Source organism: Cebus imitator, unplaced genomic scaffold (assembly GCF_001604975.1).
Source record: "Cebus imitator isolate Cc_AM_T3 unplaced genomic scaffold, Cebus_imitator-1.0 Scaffold50, whole genome shotgun sequence".
Taxonomy (NCBI): domain Eukaryota; kingdom Metazoa; phylum Chordata; class Mammalia; order Primates; family Cebidae; genus Cebus; species Cebus imitator.
This window is the reverse complement of record NW_016107365.1, coordinates 3,518,633-3,535,478: the sequence shown is the minus strand read 5'-3', so window position 1 is coordinate 3,535,478 and position 16,846 is coordinate 3,518,633. Positions and strand designations below refer to the sequence as shown.

General features: G+C 39.7%; 1 protein-coding gene and 1 non-coding gene across 5 annotated transcripts in view; both read right to left on the bottom strand.

Annotated features, from left to right (window-relative positions):
- ARHGEF28 (Rho guanine nucleotide exchange factor 28) overlaps positions 1 to 16,846 on the bottom strand; it is a 319,351-nt gene that overhangs the window by 72,754 nt on the left and 229,751 nt on the right. For all 4 annotated transcript variants that reach the window (XM_017527640.2, XM_017527638.2, XM_017527639.2 and 1 more), the window contains 4 exons: positions 14,341 to 14,383; positions 8,758 to 8,881; positions 8,319 to 8,451; positions 336 to 391 (listed from right to left, as the gene is read on the bottom strand). In XM_017527640.2, coding sequence (XP_017383129.1) covers positions 336 to 391; positions 8,319 to 8,451; positions 8,758 to 8,881; positions 14,341 to 14,383 — 356 coding nt within the window. The remainder of the gene's footprint in view (positions 1 to 335; positions 392 to 8,318; positions 8,452 to 8,757; positions 8,882 to 14,340; positions 14,384 to 16,846) is intronic.
- LOC119471111 lies at positions 10,270 to 10,432 on the bottom strand. Its single transcript, XR_005200106.1, has one exon. It is a non-coding gene; the product is annotated as a U1 spliceosomal RNA (small nuclear RNA).

Here is a 16,846-nt window from a genome sequence, read left to right as displayed (position 1 = left end):
TCACAGGTCTTTCAGTGATTGTGAGGCTTGTAAACGTTTGTGACTTACTACTCTGATCTTCATTTGAGTGTACCCAGGGCTTGCACTGGTAAACCAAGCAGGTCTCAACAGAAAGCCTAACCTAGCCATGGCATATAACACAAATATCTGAGCTTTCTTCCTATTTCTAACAGTGTACAGTTAAGCAAATAACTATAAGCTTTGAGCATTATGTTATAGCTATCATGATCGTTTTAGAAATAAATCTAGATGGTAATAAAAAAGAGCAAAAGCTCAAATAAATGCTATAAAGCAACCATGCTAGATATAATATTCACAGATCACTGAGCAATTACCTTGGTGCATGGAGGTGCAGCATCTTTGCAACCCTTGTGCACATTTGCGTTACAGTCTGAAATAAAAAGGAAAGATACGAAAGCATCCATCTTTCTTAGGTTAATCTGAAATTAATGACTACATCATGTTTTTACCGGTCACTATAAAACTAACACATAAACATTACAAATACCTGGAAAGCTTAAGAAGGAAAGAAAAACTATTTAAATCACATGTATCCTCACCACTCAAGCACAAGCACACTGCTAAAGAGGTTTTCATCTCTTTGGAGATATTGCTCCCTTTAGGCACAGGATCTTATCCATGAGTAAATCTGCAATTATGAATCACATACACTTTTGTGATGCTTCTGTGTCTGCCTGAGAACTCACTTTCTACTACATGCATTACATTGCATGGGATTCCTGACACCTGGCTGGTAGTAACTCCCCACTCCCACACCAGGTAGAATGCCTATCACAACAAAAAGAAAGAAACTCTCAACACTGCTGCAAAAAAAAAAAAAAAAAAAAAATGTCTTGTGAGGTTTTGGCAAGAATTCCTACTAACTAGAAGTTTGAGGTAATCTAATTAAATGAAAAATGCTAGCCCTGTGCCCATGTTTCATGTCACAAAACAACGCGGCCTCGCCTCACTGGAAGAATGTAAGGGAATACGTTCCCTGTCCCTTTCTGCCCACTGGCACAGACACTAAGGCTGTTCTCATGGAAAGCTGCACTGCCTGGGCACTGGTTGCTGCCAGACTGTTGTCTTTGGGCCCTTTCCCCTGCCACCTCCATGTCACCACACACTGTATCATATATAGAGGAGCCCGGGTGCATCAGAAACTTATGCAGAAGGAATCCTTCTGTGGGAGTGGAAGATCCCATGTTGGTCCATCAAAGCCACGCTGCATAAGTGTCAGTGAGAGAACTGGGCAGGAGGCTGAAACCTATGACTTCCCTCAGCCTGCAGGTCTGAGGAGGCATTTCAGCCAACATGCCAGGGGCCAGCAAGCAGGGCCTAAGGCTAATCTATGCACTGGCCTGGCTGATAAGCATCAGATTCAGACAGCCCTCTCCTCATTGCAGAGCGAGTAAATAACAGGAAAAAGTAGATGCCCTGAGATACCACAGAACAAAGTTACACCAAAAACTCACCAGAAGAAGCAGCCACTGAATACTAGATCCAGAAATAAGAAAGAAAGTTTAGACATTTGAAAATTGTTCTTGATAAGAGAAAACAGGGGCTTCAGTAAAACAGAGCAAAAGGCCGTGAAGGGAGAACAGGATATGAGACTCGGCCTGCAGGAGGAGAGGAAAACGGAGCTTCATGAGACAGGAAAGGATTGCAAGGAACGGAAAGAGACAAAAGCACAATCTGAACTGAGCTCAGAAGAATCTGTGTGGTGCAGACATCAAAGCCAAGCTATGAAATTACACTTGAAAGACTCCCTCTAGAATGTGGAGAAGTGGAAGGGTATAATTATAAAATAGATGTCATACAAAGAACACAGATAGCAGAGATCACACTTACCCAAGAAATAGATCAGAAAAATTAGATCAGAAGCAGTAGCTGTCAAAGCCACAATAGATAAGAATTTTATAAAGATGAAAAAGCACCCAAAAGGACAAATCAAAAGCTCTCACTGTTTCCTAAGAAAAATAATTAAATGACACCTATAGACACATCCTGACAATATCCATATGATTAAAAAATGAAAAGTCCTCAAGCATAAGGCAGAAAACCAGGGTTATCAACAAAGGAATAGCGTCAGGCAGGCCGTAGACTTTTCCACTATGATAATAAATGCTCAAATCTATTGGACCAGTGTTGGCAAAGCAGTGAAGGGAAAAGACTTTGGTCCAAGAATTTATTTAACTAGGTAAGTTGTTTTTGTGTGAAAGGAAAATGATATATCCCTTGGTACACGAAGCTTCAGAGCAACAGATCACTCCTATTTTAGCCTTTTGAGGAAAGAATCAAAATTAGGAGTTCAAGAAGGATTTGCTATAGTTTTTCTTTAAAAAAGAAGAAAAAGCAAAAGTGAGCAGTAAAAAATGGTTGTAGGTAGAGACAGAACTAAATAAAAATGTCAACATTTTTCGGAAATAGAAAATTGAAAGATTAAACATAATCTTATAAAAAGAATACTTTAATAATTCAGTGTATTAACAGACGCTAGAGAGGGGGAGAGTAAACATACTGGAAATAAGAGTGTTAGACTGTTAGCCTTCCACAGACTTAAAGCTGCTATTAGTTGATATTTAAAAAGCCTATCTTGCCAAATCCCTGGAGAAGACAAAAGCAAAAAACACCTGGTCTAAATAGCTAAACTAGACATCAAGGAAAACAGCAAGGACCTATAAACAATATGTTGGTAGCAGTAAAATTAAATGTAAAATTTTAAAAACCCTGTCATAAAACAAGTTCCTTCAGTTACATTACAGATTACCTCTAGCTAAATTAAAGACATGCACCTCAAATCAAAAACACAGCAACAGTTGAGAGAAATACAAACAAATGGAAAGCAGGAGGAATATTAGGTTTAGACAAAGTAAAATTAAATGCAAAAAGTGTCTAATGACATTAAAAGGATAATTTTACGTTAATGTTAAATCTGCAATGAAGGTATGATATATAAATTTCTGTGTAACAGATAATGTAACATCAAAATAACAGCCATGAAACTTATTTATAAGCAAGGGGGATTTTATAGAAATATATTTTGTGAGGCCGGGCACAGTGGCTCACGCCTGTAATCCCAGCACTTTGGGAGGCCGAGGCGGGTGGATCACGAGGTCAAGAGATCAAGACCATCCTGGTCAACAGATCAAGACCATCCTGGTCAACATGGTGAAACCCCGTCTCTACTAAAAATACAAAAAATCAGCTGGGCATGGTGGCGCATGCCTGTAATCCCAGCTACTCAGGAGGCTGAGGCAGGAGAATTGCCTGAACCTAGGAGGTGGAGGTTGCGGTGAGCCGAGATGGTTGCGGTGAGCCGAGATGGTTGCGGTGAGCAGAGATCGCACCATTGCACTCCAGCCTGGGTAACAAGAGCGAAACTCCGTCTCAAAAAAAAAAAGAAATATATTTTGTGGAAAATTAGCAACTCAGGCTTTAGCAGAGGAAAAATGTCACCAGAATCCTGAATACTTATACAGTATTATGTGTTTTACATCATCTCCCTGTTTTTGTTTTGTTTTGTTTTGTTTTTTCTGAAATGGAGTTTCACTCTTCTTGCCCAGGCTGGAGTGCAACGGCATGATCTCCGCTCACTGCAAGCTCTGCTTCCTGGCTTTAAGCAATTCTCCTGCCTCAGCCTCTTGAGTAGCTGGATTACAGGCATGCACCACCAGGCCCAGGTCATTTTGTATTTTTAGTAAAGATTTCCCATGTTGATTAGGCTGGTCTCGAACTCCTGACCTCAGGTGATTCACCTGCCTCGGCCTCCCAAAGTGCTGGGATTACAGGCATGAGCCACCGTGCCCAGCCATCATATCCTGTTTTTAAGATAGGAATATTAACCTTCACAATTGAAAACAAAAATGCACCCATGGAGAAAGATTATTTAACCAAAACAGCAGAGACTGTACATGTTATATTTATATTGCTCAATGTAAAAACCGTAATATGAGTAAGCAAAGTTTAAACCACCCTCTCTCCCTCCTAAAACCCTGTAAATCTTGAAATTACTTCTAAAAATTGTAGGTTAAAGAGGAAATCAATTATTCTAGAATTTAATCTTAGGCAATTATCAAAGATGTGGACAGTGATATGTGCAAAAGAATGCTCATTGCCAGGTATTTATGTTGTTTAAAAAATTAGGAAAAATTAAATGTTCAAAAATATATATATTTGATGTCAGTATCAAATGAAACAGCACTAAAAACTCACGTATAGCCAGGTGTTATGGCATGTGCCTGTATTCCCAGCTACTAAGGAGGCTGAGGCAGGAGAATCACTTGAGCCCAGGAGGCAGAGGTTGCAATAGCTGAGATTGTACCACTGGGCAACAGAGTGAGACTCCATCCCAAAAAAAAAAAAAAAAAAAAAAAAAAAAGCTCATATAATTTTTTATGGTTATAAGGAACGTCATCAAAATATTAATAGTATTTTTCTCTAAGTGGTAATATTACAAATAAAAAGATACTGCTTAAACCTTATAACTTCTATGAATACTATTTTTTTTTTTTTTTTGAGATGGAGTCTTACTGTCGTCCAAGCTGGAGTGCAGTGGCGCCCTCTCAGCTCACTACAACCTCTGCCTCCTGGGTTCAAGCGATTCTCCTGCCTCAGCCTCCCAAGTAGCTGGGACTATAGCCACCATGCCCAGCTAATTTTTGTATTTTTAGTAGAGACAGGCTTTCACCATGTTGGCCAGGATGGTCTCGATCTCTTGACCTTGTGATCCACCCACCTCAGCCTCCCAAAGTGCTGAGATTACAGGTGTGAGCCACCACACCCAGCCTGAATACTATTTTTTTAAAGCTAAATATATCCCAGGTACTTTCAGCAATTTCCATCACATCCACTTAATCAGCTCAATGAACCAACATGTTCTTCACCACATAAGTTTACCTTTCAGTAAGCCCTGGCTCCCTAGGCTTTCCCCGGTTACCAGCTCTGCAGGAGTGACTTGGGGCCAGCTTCGTGAGAGCTGCTGTACAGGTCATCACATTATTAGGTCCTAAAATAACTTTGTTTCTTTTAACAGTTAAAACCCAAAGAGACTGTACATAATCCAATTTTAAATGGATATGAAAGTGACGGGCAGGAATTTGGGCCACAGAGGTCAGAGAAGACCTCCAAAGAGGAGGTAAAATACCAGGATCTATGCAGAGGAGTGGGGGAAACTGAGAGGAAGGAGATGATCACAGGCAAAATGCCAAAGGCAGGAAATTACATGCAGTGGGAGGAAAGGGCAACGGGATTGGTGGGGCCTCAGACTGTAAACTGAGGCTGAAGGGGAGCACAGAGGTCTAGTGAGCAGGTCGCAGATGAGGAACCAAATGGCCATGGAAAGAGCTCCGTTTTAGCCCAGTAAACACAAGAGAGGTCCTTAAGTTTATGTGGGCTGATGAAAGTGGTGTTTCACAAAGATTACTGTGGGAAAAGTACTGACCATAAATTGTAGGTGAACATACCTGGAGAGGAAGAAACTAGCACAATTCCCTCCCAGCACGCTAGAAGGCGGTAATGAGAATCTCCCAGAGTGGCAAGAGTGAGAAGGGAAGGAAAAGAGTGACAGTGACATTGACAAGAGGGAGAGGAGGGCAGTGGAATCAAAGCACCCAGGGTTGAAGCTTGTGATGCCACAAACACGAGCCCAGGGATGGCCTTCTGGGCATGGACTTTGAGGTCGGTTTTAGACACATTGGGTTTGGGACACAATGAAATCTCTGAGTGATGATTCCCACAGAGGGTCTCCCTAAGAGCCCCTGTAACTGCCAGTCTTAGTTTATACTGTAGTTTTTACCATAATTCTCAAAAGTGGCCATAAATTACAGGGGTACTCAGTCTCTGGGCAACTGAATATGGAAAAAGAAAGTGAGGAATAAAGATATTACTATATGAGTAATAGGTCTAAATATGATATTTTAGAATATAAGATTAGATGACTACACTTAAAAACAATCAAGGAAAAATGAACAAGTGCCCCAGACCTGAGTTCTGAGCATACCGAGTATTAGGAAAAAAGAGACGACCTAGGTGGTAAAACAGAAGGATAGTGTGCCTTAAACCTTATAACTTCTACGAATACGATTCATAGGAAAAGAGGGAAACATCCCTGAAAGGAGAGACGTCAACCTGGAAACAAGAGACCAGTGAATCTGAACGATGAGAAAAGACTCTGACTTAACTAGAAAGTGACTCTCAGTTTTCGTCACAAGTAGAACTTCTGCACTGGGCGCAGTGGCTCACACTTGTAATCCCAGCACTTTGGGAGACTGAGGCAGGCAGATCACAAGGTCAGGAGTTTGAGACCAGCCTGATCAATATGGTGAAACCCCATCTCTACTAAAAACACAAAAATTAGCCGGGCATGGTGGCATGTGCCTGTAGTCCCAGCTACTCAGGAGGCTGAGGCAGAAGAATAGCTTGAATCCAGGAGGCAGAGGTTGTAGTGAGCCAAGACTGCACCACTGCACTCCAGCCTGAGCAACAGAGTGAGACTCCATCTCAGAAAAAATAAAAGCAGAACTTCTGTTAAGCAGTATGCACAGAGGTCAAAATGCAGATGGTGAATGAAGAAATGGCAGGGACACACTTAAAAGCAATGAGTGGAAATTATCCACCTTGACGAGTCTGTTTTAAAGCAGAGGAGGAAATGCTCTTGAGTGTGGCCAGTGGTGTATGACAGGGATCAAGTCTTGTAAACAAGGGGGGAACATCAACCAGTGAAACCCATGCCCATCACACCGATAAACCGACCACTGAGGTGTGGGCAGGCCAGAAACAACCCATAAACAATACTTGGAGCAAATCTCTAGACATGTAGGAAATTAAACCATATCTGAGCAGCCTGATGCTATTTCAGATCCAGGAAAAGAAAGAAACCAAGTTTTCAAAGAAAGCAAAATTCAATCATGCAATAAAGTCAGCATACTTAAAGACAGTATCAACTGTGAGAAGAAAATTCAATCTGCCTCTCATGCCATATGCGGACTGTATTTTCATCAGATGTCCAGCTGTAGATACGTCTAAGGTTTTTAATTCAATCATTGTCCACGAATTTAACGAGAAACTTCAGATGTAAATTTCCCCTGCTCTTCTCTTCCCTTTGTGCTCCCATTCACTTCCCAAATATTCCCACATTTCTGGCGACCAACGAATACCTTGAAATCTATTCCACCTGCCTGGGCCTGACTTCTTTTTCTCTGAATTATTCTTTCATTCAACAAATATTTACTAAGCCCCTACTACGTACGAGATATTGTTCTAGCCACTCCGCATATGGCAGAGAACAAATTCAACAGACGAAAATCTATCCCCCATTTGCAAACTGTATAGTAAGTTAGAGGGTGGGAAATGTTGTGATGGGAAAAAAACGCCAGGAGGATAGGAAGGGTGAACCAGGCACTGTGTGATCAGGAAAGGCTGCCTGAGAAGGTGTTATCTGGGTGATCCATGTGGGTAACTGCAGAAAGAGTGTTGCAATCGGAAGGCACAGCCAGAGAAGGCCCTACGGCAGGAGCATGCCTGCCACGTTCAAAGAACAGCAATGATGCCAGTGTGACTGGAACAGAGGGAGTAAGGGGGTGAGAGGACAGATCATGTGGGAACTTGCTGTCATTGTAAAGACTTAAAGACTCCAGTCTGTACTTGGGGATAGGAAGCCACTGGGAGATTTTTGAACACAGTAATATATGCCTTAACAAGCTCACTCTGGCTGATGCTTTGAGAAAGACTAGGGGTAAAAGCACAAGGAAGCCAGCTGGAACGCTGTAGAAATCGTGGCTTTAGACCACAATGATATCAATGTTAGGGGTGACAAGTGCCTGGGTTTTAAATGTTTTCTGAAAATACAGCCAGGAGGATTGTTGATGGATTGGATATAGGAGGTGAGAAAATGGGAGGTATAAAGATGTACTACAGAAGTTTGGCATGAGTGTCTGGTCGGAATGATCAGGTTGCCATTAAGAGCTGAAAGTGTCACTTTTAGGTGAGCACAGAAGGGGGAGGTCATAACATCTGACTCGCTCTTTAGACGTCCTGGTGGAGACATCAAGTAGACAGTGAGGCATACAAATCTGGGGTTCAGAGAGGCTGTCAGTTATGGACAAAACACACTGACTCTTTTTTGTTTGTTTGCTTGCTTTTCACCAGGAATGTCAGCAAAGGGGAAAAACACACTGACTCTAACCAGTATCAGTCATTGCTTGGTAAACAGTTCAGTCATTTGTATGGCACTGAAAAGGTTCATGTAAATGTATTGAGCAATGAGCCTCTTCTCAAGAAGGTTACTGTCAGGAGATGAAATAGACCTGAGAACTTACTGGAACACTGCAGTGACTCTTTCCCCAGGACTGTTTTATCACAAACTGAACACTGCAGAACCCCAGAGAATGTTCCTGGGGCAAACTGATGTCGGTTCAGCTTCTCTTTGTCTTTGGCATCCTTGCTTTTTGTCTTCATATACAACAGCAGCAGCAGGAAAGTGGGGAAAAAGGAGAAAAGGAAAACGCTGTGAGCCAAACTTTTATAGAAATCATCCGAGCAACATCCCCACATTTTCCATCAGAATATAAGGACTGCACACAAAGGAACACCGTAACTCCTAAATGTGATATGCTGGGTTTTAGCAATATTCCATAAGAAACATGTGTAAATAAAATCTAAGGTAAGTGATTTTAAAGGGAAGGTAGAAATTATACTAATTGCTGAGAAACTAAACCATCTATGTTTTATAGAAAATACGTGAATAACTTTAATTACCTTTGATTTATTCCGAGGGCTAGTCATCCTATTCATGAGGAAACTGAAAGTTCGACTCACTTTATATTTTTCAGACTCTGATTTGGCAGGTACGATGTATTTATCCCATTCTTCTTCCTGAATTCTACAAAAACAGAATCTGTTATCATGGCTTATAGGACTTCAAGAGGAAGAACAGCATATACGTGTGTGTGTGTGTGTGTGTGTGTGTGTGTGTGTGTGTGCTCATATATGTATGCGTCTGTTTTTCAAGTTTTAGTGGTTGTCCTAAAGAGAAAGAAAATTTGTTTAAAATACACCTTATAGCATAAGTGAACAGACGTGATTAAAGCAACAATCTCACAATGTCAACAATTATAGAACATAGGTGGTGGAAGTGGGTATACAGTATATAATTCTCTCAACTTTTCTTTATACTTTAAAATTTTCATAACAAAAAATTGAGGAAATAAATCTTAGACTTATAATTTTACCCTGAAAACACTCATCTTCCTGTTTACTATGTTAATAAGAATTCCCAAGAGACGCCAAATAAGCAACAATATGCTACTGGATTTTATTTATTTTTGGAACACAGAGATAATACTCAGTAGACACACGTTTCCTCTGTTGATACGGCCTGAGAAACAGACTGACTGCCACTTGGTACAGCCTCTCCCCATCAATCAGGCTACAATCTGAGGCTCTCTAGGTTGTAGAGGACAGAAGCTGTGGATACTCCATAAAGTAAGATGCAAGATAGAGGTAATGGCACCCAACCCATGAACATCCTGACCACTATTTATTTTCTTCTAATCCACAATACAATTATTCTCTAGAAGAAAACAAATCCAGACTATGAAAGTGACATTTCCCCCTAGAGACTCCTTTGAAAATCTGATATTTCTATTATTACCAAGGAAAGAATAAATTAAAAATCAACCTAAGTATCATGTCATCTACATAACACTTCTGTAGATGGTTTCCATAGGGATTATTTCCTAACTAAAGTCTCTCCTACCTGCTAAAATTCTCATCTTTCAGTACTGAAAACTAACACATTTATCTCTGGGAAATATTTAAAAGCAATCAAATTACTAATATACACCAAAATATATATTATTATATTTTATAAAAATATTGCTTTCAGGGATAATTTTCGAGGGCTTCAATTTTTCTTATCTAATTAATGACAAGCTTAGACTAAACTATTTCCAAGACCCTTTCCACATTTTAATACAGTACATATTATAATAAAACTTTAAGGTATTTAAGCTCTATATTAGGTTTCAGAGTTCAAACCTATTAATGCATTTAGAAAAAAAATAATAAATGGCTTAAGAGCTGCCTCTTGACCGTGTGGCTTTAAAGGTATCATCAGAACAGTGTGAGTCCTGTTACTCAAAGCTTGCACGGTAAATGAAATTGGGTTTGCTACTTAGAGAAAACTTTTTTTAAATTTTTATTTATTTATTTATTTATTTTTATAGTTATAATTTTTACTGCAGTCTTTCTTTGGTACTACAAAAAAACCAGCAGAAAGTGCAAACGCAGTCCCCCACTACCACAAATTATGCAGTCGAGTTTCCCACATTTGGGGAAATCGCAGGAGTCAGCACACCTGGAGTTCAATGGATAAGCCTCGCCCTGGGAAAACCACCTTCGTGATCATGGTACCTCCCCTGCCAGTAAGTATGAGAAAACTTTTTAAAAGGTAGAAGGCCAGGTGTGGTGGCTCACACCTGTAATCCCAACACTTTGGGAGGCCAAGGTGGGTGGATCACCTGAGGTCGGGAGTTTGAGACCAGCCTGACCAATATGGAGAAACCCTGTCTCTACTAAAAATATAAAAAATTAGTCGGGCATAGTGGTACATGCCTCTGTAATCTCAGCTACTCGGGAGGCTGAGGCAGGAGAATTGCTTGAACCCGGGAGGTGGAGGTCGCAGTGAGCCAAGATCACGCCATTACACTCCAGCCTGGGCAACAAGAGTGAAACTCCATCTCAAAAAAAAGGTAGAAGAAAAAGCAAGTGAACAGGATTAAATATACCCTATGCCAACAGAGTACTGAAAGAATCTCAGACCCTCTTAATTTCCTTTCTACTTCCTTTAGTCCTTTTACCTAGGATAACTGACTGGTTAATATAATCTGAAATTTTCCATAACCTCTGGTGTCTTAGGCAACCTAATATGCAAAATTCGTGCCATAATATTCAATAGGCTCACTTTCATAACTGGGGAAAAAATACATTTGAGAGTTTGAAAAGACTCCTCTCTTGGAAGGCCTTGCGTGATCCCACTGAATGCTATCCAATGTCTAAGAGAAGAGTGATGAGGAGACCTAAATGTCAGAATTAAAGAATGGTTAGGTCATTGTGGATTTTGAGATCAAAGACCCCTTTCCTACTTCCCAGCAGGAACACAACTAGACTATTGCAAATAAAAGAAAATTAATTCTTGGTTACCCAACTCTACTCCCAACTCCCCTGCTACAGAAGACTATATCAAAAACAACAGTTTCCATGTTGATTAAAAACTTATAAATGCACTGCACCACAATTTACCATATATCCTTTATATTTCTACAACATGACACTTTAACTTTTTTTTTTTTTTTTTAGACGAAGTTTCACTCTTGTTGCCTAGGCTGAAGTGCAATGGTGCAATCTCGGCTCACTGCAATCTCTGCCTCCTGGGTTCAAGTGATTCTCCTGCTTCAGCCTCCTGAGTAGCTGGGATTACAGGCACCTGCCACCCCACCTGGCTGATTTTAGTATTTTTGGTAGAGATGGGGTTTCACCATAGTGACCAAGCTGGTCTAGAACTCCTGACCTCAGGTGATATGAACACCTTGGCCTCCCAAAGTGCTGGGATTACAGGCGTGAGCCACCGCGCCTGGCCAACACTTTAACTTTTACACTGAGGCCGATAAGACCTGAGAGATAACAGCATAAACATAAAAATGCTAAAAAATTAAATATAAAAACTTAGCACCGCCACCCAACCAGGTAGAAATGTGAATATCATTGTCATAATCCACTATCAGGGTATGAGGATGGGTAATACTGTGTAACCTCTGGGCAAATGTAGAAGGCTGGTTGATTCTACGTTTCATATCTAATTTAACTATGTGACATTTACCTTTATTAAAATCAGGCACTTTAGAAAATAACTGAGAAGAGAAGACCCTCAACTACTTTCACAATAGAATTTAAACAGCTTTTACATTTGTAAGAATCTGGAAAGATTAAATGCTTTTTAACATCCCAGAACAAGAATGTCTGATCTCTATTATTAGTTTGATGACTGATAGCATCACTCACAATAAAGTTTTTCAAACCCTTCTTCAGAGCCTCTCATGGTATTGCCTTTTCAGTAGGTAAACAGATATTTAAAACATATTAAGAATATGGATTCTCAATATTTTAACCCTTAATCTATTTAGAGAACTGGCATCTAAACTGGCATTGTTGTTGTTGTTATTTTTTTTATTTTTTTGAGATGGAGTCTGGCTCTGTTACACAGGCTGGAGTGCAATGGCATGATCTTGGCTCACTGCAACCTCCGCTTTCCAGGTTCAAGCCATTCTCCTGCCTCAGCCTCCTGAGTAGCTGGGATTACAAACGCCCACCGCCACACCTGGCTAATTTTTGTATTTTTTACTAGAGACAGGGTTTTGCCATGTTGACCAGGCTGGTCTTGAACTCCTAACCTCAGGTAATCCGCCTGCCTCAGCTTTCCAAAGTGCTGGGATTACAGGCATGAGCCACCACACCCAGCCTAAATGGTTGAACAAAGTTCCTGCTATGCAGATTGCAAATTGGCACAGTGGAATTTCTGTTAACATTCAGATCTTCAGATTTGAAGAAAGAGGAAGAGAAGAAGGAAATATATATAACAGATTTAAGATAGATGGTGGCAGTAAAATAATCAAGTCATGCCATATAATCTTTAGGAAATTAGAATACAGAGTGTCTGCTGAAATCAGCCTGCAAGGTATAGAGTGAGCTCATTTTTACCTGGATGTCTACTTTTCTAGAAATGAAGTGATCAACACAAAGAAAAGAATATCAAAGAAGGCATCAACTCAGGTAAATACCTACAACCACATGACCAAAACAAAGCATTAGGTATGGCTTGGGTTCTTATTGGCTTATTCAACAAGACAGCAGAAATAGAGTGGGTGAGATGAAAAATCTACCCTACTAGAAATAATAAGGAATATGACTGAGAGAGTAAGATGCTTTCATGGTGTGGACCAAGAAAGATCAAGGAATAGAAAGAAAAAAAACCACAAAAGTGACAGAGAATGAAGAATTAGAGAAAAAGAAACTTCACACACATGTCATCCAAGTTAAAATATTTTATAGGCTACTATTTAGCCAAGTATAATATTGGCTCCTTCAGTCTTAAATCTCTCTCCTAATGAAAAACATTTTTAATTTATTTTTTAATCTTGATAACAATCTATTACTTCTCCAGTTGTTAAAAAGATGACAGGGAGAAGACTGCTAATCAAAATGATGACCAAGATGAAGATCAAATTCCAGAATAAGGAAGTAAATTGCTTAAATTAGGAAATAAATGTAAACCGCTTAAAACAGTACAAGGCACATACAAATGTTCCATAATTGTCAGTAATTACTGCTTTTGCTATCATCATCCTCATTGCCATTGTCAAGAAGTCGTCTTCATCATCATCCTATCTCTCAAGGGCATTCTTAATCTTCCTCTGTTTGTATCATTCGAAAGTTTCTATTCTGGTTTCAAAAAAGATAGAAATGAACCAAAGGAGGCTTTTTCTTGTTAATACCTTAATTGCAAGATTTAAAACAAAACAGCCCATCTAGATCTGTATACTAAAACATTTCAAAGTTTTAGCATTAATCTCAACAAAATTAAAACAATTCACTCTCTTAAAGTCAAACATGTGTGCCATTCTGGCACTTGTTTTGCATATAACCCTGGAGCTATTTCACAGTATGATTCATGGGCAGTTAGTTATTCAGGATGAACAGAAACCAACAATCATGCTTGCACACTAGTCCGCTTCCCAAGCTATACTCCAGCAACAGTTTTACCTTCTAGGAAAAAGAGAAGCTTAGTTAAAACTGCAGATCAACCAGGAAACCGATAGTGCTTAAAAGTCTTCTGCATTGTTCATTGTTTGTTTCCAGCTGACGGGATACTACGCAAAAATCCATAGAGATACCATAAGGATGTTTAGGTACTTTCTGTAATTGACCACCCAGGGTTCTGTTACTAGAGTAAGTCCCATTGTCGCGGTGGAACAGAGCTAGAGAAAACATGCTGCCTTTCTAAAACAGGTGGTCCTCACACTGCTCCCCTTGAGGGTGTCTGGCTTTGAAAATACCCAAACAGGACACCCTGTCCCTAGTCCTGAGCCCTGCACAGCCAAGGACTGAAAGGACAGAGCTGGTAGATCTATCCTGATACAGATCCCAGAGACAGCAAAGGGTCTTAGGCAGCCTGGTTACATGGAAACCTCTCACGAACTAGTGAACAGATAGCAAAAATGATGTGTGGACATTTCCAAAGAAGGATCATGCGGTCCCTCAGGAAAACTGGAACAGTTAAAGTACCTTTCTTCTCTTGGTGGCTCCGGTAAGCTGTAAGCTCTTTGCTCTACAAGACACAGAACAATAAAATGAAAATGAAGGCAGACAAAGTGGCAGTCATGTGTTAGTCTGAAATGCATACTCAACCATATTTTATCATTATACACACTACCAGTTAGAAAATAATGAGAAAATGAGTAATCTTATATAAGTAGGGCATTGCTCTGGATTTTTAAAATCACTTTCCCTAATTTAAAGCGGGAAGGGAAAAGGCCAAAACATGGCAACATTTAATGACTTTATGAACTAAGCTAGCATCAGCAAAGGACAGCAAACATTTTCAGAGGTGCAGAAAATTAGTTCTGTATTTTTGGATACTTTTCACCAGAGTCATCCCTATTCTTCATAACGATAATCCCCCAACATACAGAACCAATAAATAACTGCTTTTAAACAAAGCTCAAAGGAAAAGTCTTAAAGGCCAGCATAAGAAGAGTTCATTTTCAGCCAGGTACAGTGGCTCACATCTGTAATCCCAACACTTTGGGAGGCTGAGGTGGGTGGATCACCTGAGGTCGGGAGTTAAAGACCAGCCTAGCTAACATGGTGAAACCCCATCTCTACTAAAAATGTAAAAATTAGCCAGGCATGGTGGTGCATGCCTATAGTCCCAGCTACTAAGGAGGCTGAGGCAGGAGAACTGCTTGAACCCAGGAGATGGAGGTTGCAGTGAGCCAAGATCCTGCCACTGAACTCCAGCCTGGGGAACAAGAGCAAGACTTCCTCTCAAAAAAAAAAAAAAAAAAAAAAGTTTATTTTCATATGGCTGCAATGTCCTTATAAAATACTAGCAGCAGTGAGTTCAGAGATGTGCTCTATGGCTCATGGGAAATGGGGGGACCGCCTTTTTCCCTGGACTTGTGGAACGAGGCAGAAGGCGAGGCTCATGCAAGCAGCTTGGAGCCATCTTGTTTCCAGAGTTGAAGCGCTTACTACAGAGGTGGAGCAGAGACACTGATTTAGACAGTGAGACAGCCTGAAGGAGGGAGGGGACACTGTGGAGCACACCATCTACAGAGCAGGGACAAACCCTTTACTCTCACAATTCAGAAGAGTGAAGAGGCAAAACTAGGTTACAAAGGAAATGGGACAGCTACATAAGGCGGCAAACAAATACATATCCCCTGAAATGGGTAATATTAAATGTTGCACCTAATACTAACTTGTATGTAATAGAAAATCTACTTTGAAGAATTTGAAGGCTTTCTTTTATAGCCATTTCCAAATGTTCCTCAAATTAAGCACAGGGAGAAATCACTATTCTTATGGTAAATAGGCTGAGGTACTAAGAGAATAATCCACCAACTGTTCAAAATCTAATCAAATTCCACCCATCAGCTCACAGTGTTTTCAAAAGTATGTTTATGTCATTTCTCAAATTGTTAAATGCAGAACGCTTTTGTTCCTCTTGGTGAGGTTGTAGTTACCATTTTAATATTGGCAATGTTCTGTTCTGCCTAAATCTACAATGTACCAAAGGGAATTATAAAACTAGATTTTGTTTTATGTATACAAACATCAAAAATAACGTTGTCACCATTGTACTGTTGGCTCAAAAACAAAAAGACACATGAGAAATCATAGTAAGTAGCTCTTTGGAAGTGACAAGGAAGACAGAACATCACAAATAATAATAAAAAGAACTGAAAGCATGCTAGATTTGTATATTTGCATTACAGCTCTTACAGGGGAGCTTCCCACTGGGACATAGGGAGACTTGGACTCTGTTCATATACACCTGAAATTTTTTAGGACTATTCAAAACTCATCAAGAAAGTATTTACAGCAATATAAATGTCAATTTACTTTTGATTAATGCAAGCAGACTAAACAATGAAACATTAGAATATATCTTTGAATTAGGCAAGCTTTCACATTTGTGCTTTGATTACATAAACACAGATAAAATTATTCCTTCTTCATTAGTAGTTAATTTATTTTTCATATCCCTATGGTACTGACTGACCTAAATGGTATGAATCAAAATATTTGCAGCCATATAAGAATATCCATTGGAATTTTCATATGTTTAGTGTGTAGCCTCAACCTAAATTGCCTAGTTGTAACTGTTACCTGCTGGATAGTATCAAACCTCATTCAAGTAGCCATGTCTTTAAATATACTGTCTAAAGACAAGGTTTTGTTTACTGCAAAGCAAGGCAGTTGATATCAGCTTTTTATTCTCTCTAACTCAAATGCAAAGGTTGCAGGCTTGCATGTAAGGTAAAGATATCTTTCTTTGCTCATTAAAGAATAAGTAAATTAGGGTTATTTCCCCTTGTGAACAATCAGTTTCCTCTTAATTGTGTGGTCAATAATTTCAAATTCCAGAGATATTTGACTTCATAAATCAGGGACCACAGATCTAAAAGCAAAGCTATAATTTGAAGCACAGAAAACTTAAACATGTTTTCCAAATAGTAACAATGTGAAGTTAATTCATCAGCTGGGACTGTCAGTAAAAAGGTGT